General features: G+C 36.5%; 2 protein-coding genes across 4 annotated transcripts in view; one reads left to right on the plus strand and one right to left on the minus strand.

Moving 5' to 3' along the window:
• The window catches only part of LOC119579505 (glucoside xylosyltransferase 2-like), a 6,526-nt gene extending 2,082 nt beyond the window's left edge, over window positions 1–4,444 (plus strand). For both annotated transcript variants that reach the window (XM_037927363.1, XM_037927364.1), the window contains exons 5-9: window positions 1–17; window positions 309–648; window positions 940–1,113; window positions 1,313–1,471; window positions 3,927–4,444. The exon at window positions 1–17 is cut by the window's left edge and continues 95 nt beyond it. In XM_037927363.1, coding sequence (XP_037783291.1) covers window positions 1–17; window positions 309–648; window positions 940–1,113; window positions 1,313–1,471; window positions 3,927–4,100 — 864 coding nt within the window. In that variant the 3' untranslated portion in view covers window positions 4,101–4,444. The remainder of the gene's footprint in view (window positions 18–308; window positions 649–939; window positions 1,114–1,312; window positions 1,472–3,926) is intronic.
• Window positions 4,445–7,954: 3,510 nt separating this feature from the next.
• The window catches only part of LOC119579506 (semaphorin-1A-like), a 36,830-nt gene continuing 29,784 nt past the window's right edge, over window positions 7,955–15,000 (minus strand). The window contains exon 14 of one of the 2 annotated variants that reach the window (XM_037927365.1): window positions 7,955–13,537. In XM_037927365.1, the coding sequence (XP_037783293.1) occupies window positions 13,153–13,537 (385 nt within the window). In that variant the 3' untranslated portion in view covers window positions 7,955–13,152. The remainder of the gene's footprint in view (window positions 13,538–15,000) is intronic. The other variant, XM_037927366.1, reaches the window with a different exon arrangement.

The raw sequence follows: 15,000 nt of genomic DNA on the forward strand, positions 1-15,000 counted from the left end.
ACCTCGACCTTTCTCAGGTAAGCTTTCTTTGATAGGCAGATGCGCAGGTTCTTTGCGACAGACGCTGAAAAACGGTGTGAGCAGGAATTAAGGATTCCAGTACATGTATATCAGACGATATTTTGAGTTCGAAGTATCAAGTCATTCATCTTGCCTTGTTCAACTACTTGTTCTTATGAAATAAAGTCAGATATATAGAGAATTATACATTTTAAATAATTTCCGTTTCGATTTTCCTCCTCTTCCCTTCCCTTAACAACATTACATTCCCTTCATTACATTATTCATCTCCCGCTTCATCTCGGCAGGTTTCTGGTGATTGCAGATTCAAAATCTTTATACCAGCGGCTAGTGAATACGACGTCGAACTGGCCCATCGAGTACCAACAGCGCCTCTCCTTCGAGTACTACGACGTGTGGTACCCTCCGGGACGGGAGGATATGCGCAACATGTTCCGAGTGTGCGCCACGGAGAGGCTCTTCCTGCCGGACATGTTCCCCGACCTGGACGCGGCCATTTACATCGACACCGACCTCGTGTTCCTTCGTCCGCCGGAGGACTTGTGGGCCGAATTCCGAAAATTCAACGATAAGCAAGTGGCTGCGATGGCGCCTTGTCTCTATCACTATGGCTCGACCAGAAACAAGGTGAAGGCAGCGTTTGGTGCAGATACAGAGGTTTTGTGAGAGATACACTGGTAGAGACTGAGAAATAGACAATAGAGAGACAGATAGACAGACACCCAGTTAGTGTTAGGTTGATAAAAGACGAACAAAGAGAACAGGTAGAGAGAGATTTGCACGTCCATAATCTGAAGGCAGTTATGACATAATGATATGGAATTTACGAGCTAGTATGACAAACAATAATAAAGATAAAGACGAATGAAGAAGATACAGAATTGTAAGTCTTATTTATCATCGGAAATACTCTCGCAGATCCCTTTTTACGGGTCGTCGGGCCTCAACGCAGGCATCATGCACATGAACCTAACTCGCTTGAAGAGCTTCCCGGGAGGTGGTTGGACGCCGGCTGTCATGAAGGTCTTTGACAATTTCAAACAAAGGATCAAACTGGCTGATCAAGACATGCTGAACATCCTGTTTCATAAGGTATGAGTATTGGGCGTTGTAGGAGGAGGAAAAGAGGGGCTGATAGAATGTCATCCGTGTTTTTCTTTTTTCTCTTTTGTAAGAGATATAGTTTCATATCAAATATCAATGCAGTATAAAACAGCGTTACCCACAAAGTCCTCTGGAGGAAACAGGTCTTGTTCCATATTGCATTATCACACATCATTTCTCATTACAGCATCCACAGAAGCTTTATGAACTGGGGTGCGAGTGGAACTACCGCGTATGGCAGTGTTCTCAGGGGGGTAACATGTGCCCTCAGGCAGCCACCAACGGCGTGTCCATTCTGCATGGCAACGCCCTTGTTTTCGTCAGTGGTGCGGAAAGGAAACTACAGGTAAGGATTTTTGTATTGTGTTGTATTTTACACAGCAAAATGCATGTGCTAAACAACAAAGGTCATATAGCACTATAGAAAATGGCAAAGAGATGGTTAATTGATGATTATGTGCTACACGTCAGAAGTCGTATAGTAGATCAAGAAGGTAGGGAATGACAAGGGCGATTTGAACAAAGTTGACAAACGAAGATGTGTGGGATTCTGCAAAAATGTCCGTAGAGTAAGACAGGGATTAGCAAAGGAGAAAGGGGTATAAGGACAATTACATCACAAATTCAGAAAGAATGTCAGGAGAGAGAGAATCTAGGGAAAGGGGCTGCTGTGACAAAGGGTCACATCCAGGGGGAAGCGGGAGGGATAGTGGGTTAGGAGGGGGGATAACGCGGCTGAAGCAGGGGGGAATGAGATGTGTTGGGAGGGAGTAGGAGGAAGGGGTGTCTGGGGAACATGAGTAAGAGGAGGATGGGTGTCGGTAGTTACTTTGAGTGCAGAAGGAATGGGAGTAGAGAGCTTGGAGGTTGGTTGAGGTGTTGGTATGTTATCTTGGGCCGTGATTAGATAGTTTTGAATGTCTTCGAGAGTTTCTGCAGTGCAGTCGGTTGGGGAAGTCAGAGAAACCAAGGTTTTCTTATGGGAGGGAGAAGAGGGAACAGATGTTTGAGGGGTGGAGGGGGAGGTTGACGAAGAGGATGGAGTAGGAGATGGGATGGAGCGTTTAGCTTGTCTTGTGCGATGAGTTGGGTGAGGAGGAAGAGTGTTGGGTACTGGGGAAGGAGTGACTGGAGTGTCACTCCTTCCCCAGAGACTGGAGTGTCTGGAAGAAGACTGGAGTGTCTGGATTTAGAATGGCAAAAGAATTTGACTGGGAGAGTGGAGGGGTAAAAGTTGGATGAGGAAGAGATGCTGGGGATGTAGAAACCTCTTGGAAGGAGAGGGGAGGGGCAGAGCGATTATTGGAGTAGGGACTGAGAGAGAAACCTAGCCGACGTGTTTCTTGTCTGTCTTCGCGTAGAGTGGGGCCAAGTCTGAATCTGAGAGTTATCACTTCAGACTCAAACTTGTAGGTAGGGCAGCCCCTTTAAAATATATTATGGGAGCCGACACAGTTGGCATATGTGCGTGACTGTGCAGAGCAGTTTGATCGATTATGACCAGGTTGGGCACATAGAAGGCATCGGGCTGTGGAACGGCAGTGTTTGGCAGGATGGTCTAGACGTCAACAGTTCTGACACTGACATGGGGAGGTTGATATGGTAGAACAGGAAGGGTTTCTCTGTCATTGTAAACATTGAAGGGGAGGTCATGTCTACGGAAAGTAATCTTGGCAATATTGGTGGTGGACTTACGACCGCCTCTAGGGGGATGGTGTAGCATTGTACTGATACTGCATCATAGTCCATGAGGCAGGCCATGTCGTAGACAGGGAAGTTTGTTGGGGAGATGGAGATAGTTCCGGTACAAGTATTGAGGGAGGGATGAGGTTGGGCAGGAATGGGTTTGCCAGTGAAGTCTGTCAGGGTTGATAATGCTTTAGCTTAGGATTTGGATGTAACTGTGACGAGACGGGAACGATCGGTAGTAGTAGAAGGACGAATGCATGTCGAAGGGGGAGTAGTGTTGAGAGAGGTAGTATTGTGGAGAGGTAAAGTAAAGTAAGGTAAAGTTGTAGAGTAGTAATAAGAGAGGATGGAGTAGTTGATGAAGAAAGTTGTGGGAGTGGAAAATGTGGTAGAGGATGTTGGGAGAGGAGGAATGTCTCCTGGAGGTTGAGCATTGGCCTGGGTGGATGATGCGATAGCAAGGATTGAGGAGAGGATAGTAGTAGCAGTGTTCAGAGTCGTGGTTAAGGGGGAGCCTGGAGTCGTGGAACCGGGAGAATTTGAATCGGTGGGGCTGTTTGATGAAGGGCAAGCCATATTGCCCCTAATAATGGTACCAAGTCTTCATTATTGGCCATGATAAGCCTAGAGTATGTTAGGGAGAGAAACAGTCCATCCCTCAGGGTTTCCTTGAGGGGTAAGGGCTAGATAACTAAACAGGGGAATACCGTGCCCATAGCTCCCTCAGGCTGTTCATGACTGGCACAAAATCAGCCTTTCATTTTTTCAATACGGCTCTTGCACCATAGGAAACAGATAGTAAAAGTGAGAGAAACGAAGAGGGGAGGAAAAATGACAGGGCAGGGGTGATCCCCAGCATTGGGTCTCAGTATCCGTCTCCTAAGCCCCCACACGGATACAATGAGTATTGCATTGCATTGTATTATATCATATGTAATTATATCTTCTTTTTTAATTATTCTTTGCGTATGGACATTCCAGATTAGAAATATTTTATAGGTGCGTTTTCGAATTTTACTGCAATCACACTCTTTTTTTAAACCACCGACCACCAAACCATAATTTCGGTGTGTTTTTTTTTATTACAAATATTCTTTCATATATATCCACAGGCGGTGTTCGATGCATGGGAGCGACATCAACTAGGAGATTCACTGCGTGGTCTCTTAACCTCACTGCAGGAGGACCTCGAAGAAGTTAGTAAGAAGGGCCTGCAGTCCAAATGTGCGAAGATTTCTAATATTGATGCAATCTTAACGAAGGAGTTTGAGAAACATGTATTGTGAATTTCGGAAGGTAGGTAGGCAACAAAAAGCAACAGAGAATAAGTGATAAAATGACAATAATGAGTGAAGAAATAAATGGTATTGATACTGACTGATGCTATGCAATATACAAGGGGTTTATTTCTTAAACGACGAAGCCTTAAAAGTATTACATGTTTCGAACTTTAAAGCTTGGACTTTCATAAGATTTTTTGAAAATCCCACGCTGTGTTGACAATATACCTTAATATTCGTCTAGCCATTCTTTAGATTAGGTTCAAATTATTATATAATATTTCTATTATGTATAATAAGCAAATACAATGCTCACAAAAGAAAAGGTAATAAAAACTAAGCGAGTTAAACATTATTTTCACCAAAACTTTTAAAATTCATATTATGAATTCATATTATTCATATGTGCGTATTTGTAATTCGTCGATCTAACACGATGCCAAAGACTTGCATGAAAGATATCCCATCTCGATAAACGATATGCATAATTCAAACCACACTCGCTCCTCTTCGTATAAACTCAGGAAGACGGTTTTGTTCCTCGTGTGGTTCTCATTTTTGATCTTTCAGGTTAGTTGGAATATTACCCTCGTGTGTTGAGGTTTGCCGACAGTATAACCCTTGTTTTTACTTGCTATTGCCGGTCTTCGCTAGATTTAAACTATAGCTATATAGCCTGCTAACCGTCTCATTAGATACTGTCTTCTCAAGCTTCATATAATTGAGCATCTAGGCTAGTAAATTGTGTAGGATTAGCCGCTGAAAAATAAATCGTTGCTACCATTTTTATTATTGTTAATGATTGTTATTATTATTGCCATTATTATTATTTTAATTATTATTAATTTCATTATTGTTGTTGATATCATCATCGTCAATCATTAATAATTATCATCATTACTATCATTATCACCACCATTACCATTACTATTACAATCATCATTATCACCGTCATCACCATCACCACCGTCATCATTATCACCATCACCACAATCACCACCACCACCGTCATTATCATCACCATCACCACCTTACCTTTGGGGGTAGACTGCCACCGTTCGAATACGGGATCGGAAACCATGTGCATGCGAGACTGTGGAAGGCGTCCGAGTGTTATGTTATGTAATTAAGAGTACATGTGTGTCTGTCAGTGTGTAAAAGTGCAGTTTCAAGTAGTCATTCATTAAAGATGCGTTATCTAATTATGGTTAAAGGTTGCTTTCAAATACCAACTTTCATAGATGTATACTTCCAAACTTCTAGTTCATCAAGACTTATATTTCTGGTGTTTAAAATAGGCCATTCTTTAGTGTAGAAAAATTATTGAATCGTTAATGCTAAATTATAAAATATCCAAGCTTCATAATGTTCATATTTTCTACAATAAAATAAAAAGTTATTCATGTTTCTATTTTTCCATCCTATCCTTCCAATGAAAAAATTGTTTATTTGAGAGACTAAAAGTAATTATATTTATTTAGTAATCTCCGATAAACGGTCTCCACCGTTATTTCCCCCATAGCCATGACCCATAAAACAAGATATCGAATTTGATTCTTAAAGATCTATAGCGAATGAGCAGAACGGAGTTCAAATGAGAGAGCGGAGCTCATGGAGTGCTGTGTGTGTTGCCTACCGCCGGACTTCCCGGGGCATGGAAGCTACAGCTTTTTGGTCCTTCCGACAAGTGAGCGAGTCTAGCTTTGCCCGGGCCATCCATCCAATATTAGTGGCCTCCAGTATTCATGTTTACATTGATGGTTCAAAAACCCTATTCGGTGCTGGCTTAGCAGTATTCTTTTCGCCTTCCTTTTCCCTTCTGGTTGTTCTACCTGTCTACACCCCCACATAACTGTCAGGTTTGGCTGGGTGCCCAGCCATGTTGGAATCCCAGGCAATGAACAGGCAGATACTATAGCACGCTACGCCTGTGACCGCTTCACACCAACCCGTTTCTCACGTATTCCAGCCACGGATTAATACCCCCGCTTTTATGGCCTTTCTTCTTGCCCGCTGGCAATCTTTGTCAAATCTCACCAATAACTTGCGTACTGTAAAACAATGTCCTTTCTTCTTTTAAAACTTATTCTCCTTCCTTAGACGCATATATATTTTTAATTTGATATAATTCCCTCTTTGCTTATTCCTATCTTATCACATTTACTCATCCTCTCCACCTTTACCTATCTTTACTCTTTCCAGTACCACCCTACTGCTGTACGACCGCTTACGTGTTGCACCTAATAATTAACCCCCCCCCCCCTCTTTACCTATTCCATGGTGTTACATGGCTTTTGATGTACATTTATTTTGCTTTTTGACCACTAACCATTTTGAGATGATTCGTGTAGGTCTGTTCTCTCGTTGCTAATCCATGTCTCCTACCAGGAGCTAATTATTGACGTCCATTAACACAATTTCAGTCTGCGTAATGTGGTAATTTGTATCTGGGTTATGAAAAATAGGCTAATTCTACTTTAAAGGAACCTACACATTTCATATTGAGATCATTTAAATTTCTAGGATATAAAAATGAAAAAAAAATTGTATATATTTATAAGGCGAATTTCAACTCCATTTCTAGTAAGAAAGAGAAACCAGCAAGTTACACCTCACTACTTGTCGATTTCCTTTTGCTTATTCGGTTAATTCGTAATGAACGAAGACCTTTCTTGGGAAAAGGAATTAATATGAACTAATATAAAATTTCGGGCTCATCTAAGGGTTTAAAATGTTTTACTCTAAACTAAAGAAAGAGGAGAGGAAATATCTATGGTTCACATTTTACTAAAATTCATAATCATTGAGGAAAAAATTAACTCAAGGTTAAATATTATGTGAAGGAATATTATGTGAAAAATAAACGAACTAATTGAATAATACAAGGCCTCAGGCATGAATTAGCATGTATACATTCCAAAAAAGGATTGATGATGGTTGGTGAGGAGGAGGATGGTTGGTGAGGATGATGATGGTTGGTGAGGATGATGATGGTTGGTGAGGATGATGATGGTTGGTGAGGATGATGATGGTTGGTGAGGATGATGATGGTTGGTGAGGATGATGATGGTTGGTGAGGATGATGATGGTTGGTGAGGATGATGATGGTTGGTGAGGATGAGGATGGTTGATGATGATGGTTGGTGAGGAGGAGGATGGTTGGTGAGGATGATGATGGTTGGTGAGGATGAGGATGGTTGGTGAGGATGAGGATGGTTGGTGAGGATGAGGATGGTTGGTGAGGATGATGATGGTTGGTGAGGATGAGGATGGTTGACGAAGATGATGGTTGATGAGGATGAGGATGGTTGATGAAGAAGATGGTTGATGAAGAAGATGGTTGATGAAGAAGATGGTTGATGAAGAAGATGGTTGATGAAGATGATGGTTGATGAAAGAGGAGGAGGAGAAGATGAAAAAGATGAAGATGATGGAGAATGAAGATGAAGATAATGATGGGGAACAGCTGTGGTGGCGGTGGCAACAATAGTTTCTTCATAAATAATAAACAGTAAAAATGTCTGCAAGTGATGAACAATAAAAACACTGATAATTGTGACAAGCTGGTTGTTGATGATGATGACTGATTATGATCATGATGGCAATAATAAAAAAAAGTCAATAGTGAGTATTATTCATAAAACTAGTATTGTTTGTGATGATATGATTTTATTATTATTATTATTATCAACATTAATAATAATAATGATTATATTATCATTCTCCTTATTATTAATATAATTATTATAACAACAACAACTGGTACAGCTTACCTTAATACAGTCAACTTCAGATTGGAAAACAAATATTATAACAAAATAAATATCCCCAAGAAAATGAAGGTTAATGAAACCATTCCATAAATGCACATTTTATTATAACAATGATGGTGTGTTGGTGCGCAGGGCGCAGGGAGGGGCATGGGAAGCGTTTACCGAGGGAAGGAAAAAGTGTGTGACAAGCCGCCGGGTCTCCACTAACAAAGAGGGAGAGCTATGAGGCTTCTAAGACTTGGCTAATTATTATACCTCTTTCATTACTGCACTATTATATTTTCTTTTAAACTGACAATTTACTCATAATTTACAAAGTTACACTATAGTCCCTACTCATTACTCAATAATTTTGTAGATAATGAATTCAAGGTTTACAGTACATTATTACATATCCCTTGAAAGAAGACAATACAAGGATGTTACTACAGTAATACTGCCATTTATTACTTCAGGATGCAGTAAATGGAAAGCATATAATTCACTTAAAATGTATCAAACATTACATAATGGATGCATGACTTGTTCTGATCATTCAATGCCCATGTGTGCATTTATCAGTATTCTAATATTAATGGATAAGCAGAGTGCACCTTATTTTATCACCAAAATACACTTGTTTTATATTACTTGCATAAAAGGTTAAATATACTTGGCTTAAACAAAATGACCTTTACAAAATCATCACAAATAATGCAACAGCAGTATAATTACTCACCCACAGTGTAATAAATGGAGGTCTTCCTGCATAGACAAAAAAAAAATGGCACAAACAATGATAATCTCAATGACAATCTTCTCACTGATAACAGCCATAAATGATGGCAAATATAAACGTTGAATTCCTTCTGTGTGGGCATGTCTCAAGAGCATCAGGTAAGAGTGGCAAGACGAAAAGGATCACTAAGGATAAATATTTACAAACTAGATTGAAATGTACACGAGATAAAACAAGAAAACCACCAAAGATGATGAAAGTACTGACTCCAAACTCAGAAAAGTTACATCTCTAGGTTATGTCCACATATACTTGGAATGTTAAAAAAAGTAACTCATGACATTATCAATGAGAAAAGATTCATCACTTCTCATGCATTTCACAATGTTGACCATGAATAACCTTTTTTATTTATTTGGTGTGTGAATATTTACATCATGCCTTTAAAAGAAAAACTTCATAACCATTACACAAATAATCTTGTATATACCTTAAACATGTATTGAGATACTGTAAATGAAGCTTGCTTACTGATATAACATAGTAAGGATCACTAAGATGATCAAAGACTGTTTTGTATATACACTTTCAAATCTGCCTTTGCACTGGATTCCTCTTTTCTGCTTATCTCCAACATTACACCAAAGCAATATTTGAGATTCTTACACATTCAATGTGTATCTTTTATCATTCTAGTCTTACCCTTATTTGGAAACAAAAATCACCTTGAATAATTCTTTCATAAAAACACTTATAAAAATTACATATAATTAAAACCCTGATATTCTTACATGTGAAATACAAGGGGACTGAGTCTTTCTATTACAAATTGAGAAATTGTCATTCTATCTTCTACAGAATTATTTCACCAAAGGCGCTTATTCAGTTCATAATCATAATCAAAAATGTAAAAATTTCATTTCATTCCAAACTGAGAAAAAATAAAGCATCACAAGTTAATCTAAAATTATACTTGGACCTTGTTAAATATACAAACCATGACTTACCATCTCAAAACAGAGCTCTGCATTAAATATTTACTAAATACTTCATGATTCCCAGTATTAGATATACAGCCCGGCGGCAAAAGTAGCTTAGGAAGAGAGAGCTTGTAGGGTTCCACTGGAGAGGATGGTGTGAAGGGAGTAAGTCATTGAACGCTTCATACCAGAACTTTACATACCAGCTTGCTATCTCAGTCTTTACAGTCACAAGCAACACCCACACTACACGGCCACCATAAAGCAATTCTGTACAGCAACTTTTCTACTGCTGTGCCATGTAAAAATCATTCCTTATCATTAATCTGTACTTCTAAAGCCTTACAGTTTTGGACCTAGAATGAGATACATGGTATTCATCGGTAATGACACTGAGAATAAAAACAAGGGTTCCTTGTAAATAAACAATAATGTGAGAAGATAAAGAGTATGAAAGGAAGGTAAACAAGTCAGTCAAAAGTCAATAAAGACTGCAGTGGAATGTAATTCTTGAGTGGTATATTTTGTGTCACTGTATGTCAGTGCTGTCCAACCTAAAACAAAAATCCAGATCAAGAAATTTTGAAAATTCTAGCTGGAAACAGGGTTCCTAAGGTGTCTTTTCAATTTGTGATTTACAAAGACTGGGTGACAGAAATGTTCTTGCATACTCAGAATACAGAAACTCTTTCCTTTTTCTACATCAAGAGCAGAAAAGTCTACATGGAACTTTCCGTGCAAGCTGGGCAAAAAGATGAAGATGAGGCACATGTCATTGCAAACTGGACAGTTATTCCAACTGCTGCCAGAGAGCATAAGTTATAAAATATTTGCCTGTTGCACCTAACTCTTTTATTGATGCAGCATTCTGAATGCCAGGTGACAGTACATCAGATTGGACAGCTCTAAAGATACATTGAGGTTTGTTGTGCACTTCTGTTTGTATCTGTGTGTTTGTTTACATTTGTGTTTGTGTGTGTGTTTGTGTTACATGATCTAAATCACATCTGGTGTTCATATAAAAACACTTCATTGTGTTTTTAATGAGTTTATTCTTCTGTATGCTCTCATTAAATCCATTCACTTGGAAGGTAGCTGGAGACTACACGTGACTGTGCTTGTTGACTTAGATGTGATTGGGAGAGAGCAATATGGGAGAACCTGTATGATTTATAGAAAAAATATGAATTTCATCATATGTCTCTGAGAAAGGCATTAAAATCATAAGCTTCAATCTTTCAAACAAAGAAAAAAATGAAAAAAGAAATTTGAAAAACATGTGTAGTTAAAATCCAATAAAAGTCATAGGTGAAATTCACACATTTTCTTTAATGAAATGCTGTTATCCCAAAAAACTATTTGAAACTCATCACCTCAACATGTACTTAAAGCATACATACTGCCATTTATAGGTGAGTCTGTGTTGCTTTGGTGTGTGTGTGTACTTTTCATATATACATATACACATTACATAGCAAGTGTATTTACTCCTTAAATCAGTTCAGATATCAACTCTACCCATGACTGAGGTGATTATTATGAAAGAAAAAAAGGTAAAAATGGATTTAACTGATTTACATACCTTCCATCACAACATCCAAAAACAAGAACTAAAGTGGGAAAGGACCTCAAGAAAGCACCAACACTTTGTGCCTATTTGTGCCTCTTCCATATCATGTGAGAGGTAGAAATAATCAATACTGTCTTCCATAATGATAACATAAAATGTTACAAAAGTTCATTGCACATTGAGAAATAATAATGAAAAAAAAAGAAGTTCTGAAGGAAAAAATATATAAGTAGTTTAATCTGCAAGAATCACCATGACCAAACTCACTTTCATTAAATTACACACAAAAGCAGATGGGACTTTGATCCTTTTCTGTTCCACTCATCGTCTTTCAAAGTTTCCACATTTATCAATTCTGTACCCAAAAAAAGGTGAGTCCATATCAATGTCTGATTTAAAATTACAATCCAAATTGGGAAGAATAAAGCCGACCTGCTTCTGCTTGTAATTGTTTATTCATTTTCCTTGTCAGACATGGTGTATCTTTGGAAATACGACTGTCAATTCAACACTGTGAAAAGATCAGTAATTACTAATAAACTTAAATGAGTTGCTTCCTTTGTGAGGAGCATAAGCCTTATAGAATCTGTATCAAAGGCTCTAAATCACTGATCCTACTACTTATCTTAAATACTTCTACAATGGACAAGAGTACGTTATATACAGATTATCCAAAGTCTAAATAAACGTTGTCAGAGTTGAGTCTGTGACAGAAGGATTTGGAGCAAATTTTATTCATTCACCACTTTTTTTGTTTTTTTCCTATGAGAGTATTATAGCAACAGGATCAGGAAATATATTACATAGCATATATACTAGACAAGAGCAGAGGTGTGATTGAGCCCACATGAATGACTTACATACAGTTGTGATGCTGAGTGTCCAAGCAAGTTCACTTATCACAGGCCCTATACAACAGTTACATTAGAGAGACGCACAAGAACAGGCTGTGTTACCAGATTACAACAACCATAGTACACGAGCCTATAATTCTGCACAAGTCTTCTGTCAAGTTGTAAAAAGTCTTGATTATATTTGTTGATACACACAATTATCAAATCATTTGTTTATATTTATCTGCATTACAAAAATCATAACAAGATGGGTAAAACTATATGTTCATTACAACCACCAATCAAATTGTATAAGTTTTGGTGTTTTAACTCATTTTTCTTAACATTACTAAAAAATAATGGGCATCTGTATCAAACACCAGTGACTATATCAACATTGTTCATTGACAATCATAATCATTAAAGTCTGTACAGTCATTATCCTTGGAATTGTCAGTTATTAATATCATAAATCCATCAAGCATTCCTAATGTCCATATAACAAGTATGTTACAACAACTTGCCCTTAGAATCTTTTGTATCAGTTATCCTGGATGACTGCACAGATACAGTTTGATCAAGACAGGAAATGAAATAGGGGTCCTATATCAGTATTGTATTTCCATATCAACACATTATCTTACTCATTTCACAGTGTTCTTCACTAATTAGGGCTACAAAAGTTTTTTTTTCCAGATTCCTCTAAAGTTCTATCGATATCCAAAGCCGAGCCCTTTAGCATTTCCTTGCAATTAATATTACTGAATAATGTCTCTACTTTTAACTAAGTCACTTCTTACACCCTATGTCTTCTCATGCTTTCTAAGTGTCACAACAAGTACTGTGAGCAGTGTCTTATTACTCAAGGATTTGATTTACCTGACACTACCTATGGAATACTTTGATTACAAGAGATTTACCAAAGGAGAAGAAGTGGTCTCTTGGCACTAGGGTGGTATGTACATAATACTGGTGGTGAGTGGGGAGTAGATCAGGACTCTTCATGCAGGGTTCTCCTAGAGTTCCCGCTTATTCTGTCTCTCCCCAAAGCCCACACTTACCAGCCCACCCATGCGCTTCTGGCAAAATGCAAAGCTATGGTGAGGCTATGACTCGAATGCCGAACATAAAGAGGGAGGCTCGAGTGCCCTTCCAGGTAGGCTGGGCTCGGTGGGGCAAGCATCTCACAGGTACACCTTCTTGACAGAGCGGGTGGTCGAGTATCCATCCACCAGCCTGTGATCATAGTCTCGTGGTCGGTGGTCACGTCCCCGGGTTCCATATTTCTCCGAGGAGCGCAGAGTGCCGTGGGTTGAATATGACTCCGGGGTATAATGCAGTGGGATGTCATGGGGTCCAGCTGATACCCCAGTGGTAGGAAGCCCTAGGGATGGTCCCATGGGGGCACCTAACGTCCCCACATTGGCTCCGGGGGTATTTGAACCAGGAGTCTTCAGAGTAGCTTTGGGGGACATGTTAAGCATGAGGTTTACAGGTTTATTGAGTGTCTGAGGAACTAGAACAGGCTCTGCATACGTCACTTCTTCTTGCAGTTCTCCAGTCAGGTGGCTAGAAAAGAAAGAACAACACATCAGCAACAGTTTTTAAATCTTTGTTCAACACATGTTTAAAGTCAGGAATCATATGGATACATCTTTGTTCTTATCATTTCTAAGTTACTAACTCAATATCGTTCTCTATATATTCATATTCAACAAATTGAAAACTGGCTGTGTAGTGTAATTAGGCTCACTCAATGAGAAAATGAAGTACCTTTTGAACATTTTTGGTTCAGAGTTTTGCTGCATTCTATAGGATTGAATGGTGAAAAATATTTCACTCTTTTCTATATTAAAAACACTAATAATTTTGACAATGAATAAATTTCTGCATCTGATTTAAGAAAACTTGTTTTCTAATTTCAATATTTCACACTTTGTCTATGTGGATATATCTTAAACACATTTTTTTTTACTTTGGCAGCAGAAATAAAATGACCACGAAACAAACACGTCAGAACATTGTGTTTGTTTTTATTTTCTCAGAACATGATAATGCCTGCCCCCAAATTACCATAATATCTTTATCATTATTAATATATATAAATATAAATATATATAATATATAAAGATACAGATACACACACACACACACACACACACACACACACACACACACACACACACACACACACACACACACACCACACACACACACACACAAATATATAAAATATATATATATAAATAAAAATATATTAATAAATATAATTATAAAAATAAATATATTAATATAAATATAAATTATATAAAAATAAATAAAAAATATATATATAAAATATAAATATAAATATTATATATATAAATAAAATATAAATATATATATAAATATAAATATAATATAATATAAATATAAATATAAATATTTTATATAATATAAATATAAATATAAATTTTATATATATAAATATAAATATATATATATTATAATTTTAAATAAAAATTAAAAATATATATATATAATATAATAAATATAATATATATAAATATAAATATATATATATAAAAATAAATATATATTATATTTTAAATATAAATATATAAAATATAATATAAATATAAAAATATATATAATAATAATAATAATATAAATATAAATAATATATATAATATAATAAATAAAAAATATATATTATAAAAAAAATATATAATATATATAGATAAATATATATATATATAATATATTTTAACTTAAAATATTATATTAAATATAAATATAATATATATCTATATATATATATATAAAAAATATATATATATATATTAAATTATAAATTATATATATATATATATAATAATATAATATATATATATTTTATATAATTAATAATATAAATATAAATTTATATATATAAATATATATATATATTAATTATATATATATAAAAAAAATTTTATAATTATATAAATATATATTAAAATATATATATAATATTAAAATTAAAAATAATATATATATAATATTCTATTATA

This window comes from Penaeus monodon, chromosome 12 (assembly GCF_015228065.2).
Source record: "Penaeus monodon isolate SGIC_2016 chromosome 12, NSTDA_Pmon_1, whole genome shotgun sequence".
NCBI lineage: Eukaryota > Metazoa > Arthropoda > Malacostraca > Decapoda > Penaeidae > Penaeus > Penaeus monodon.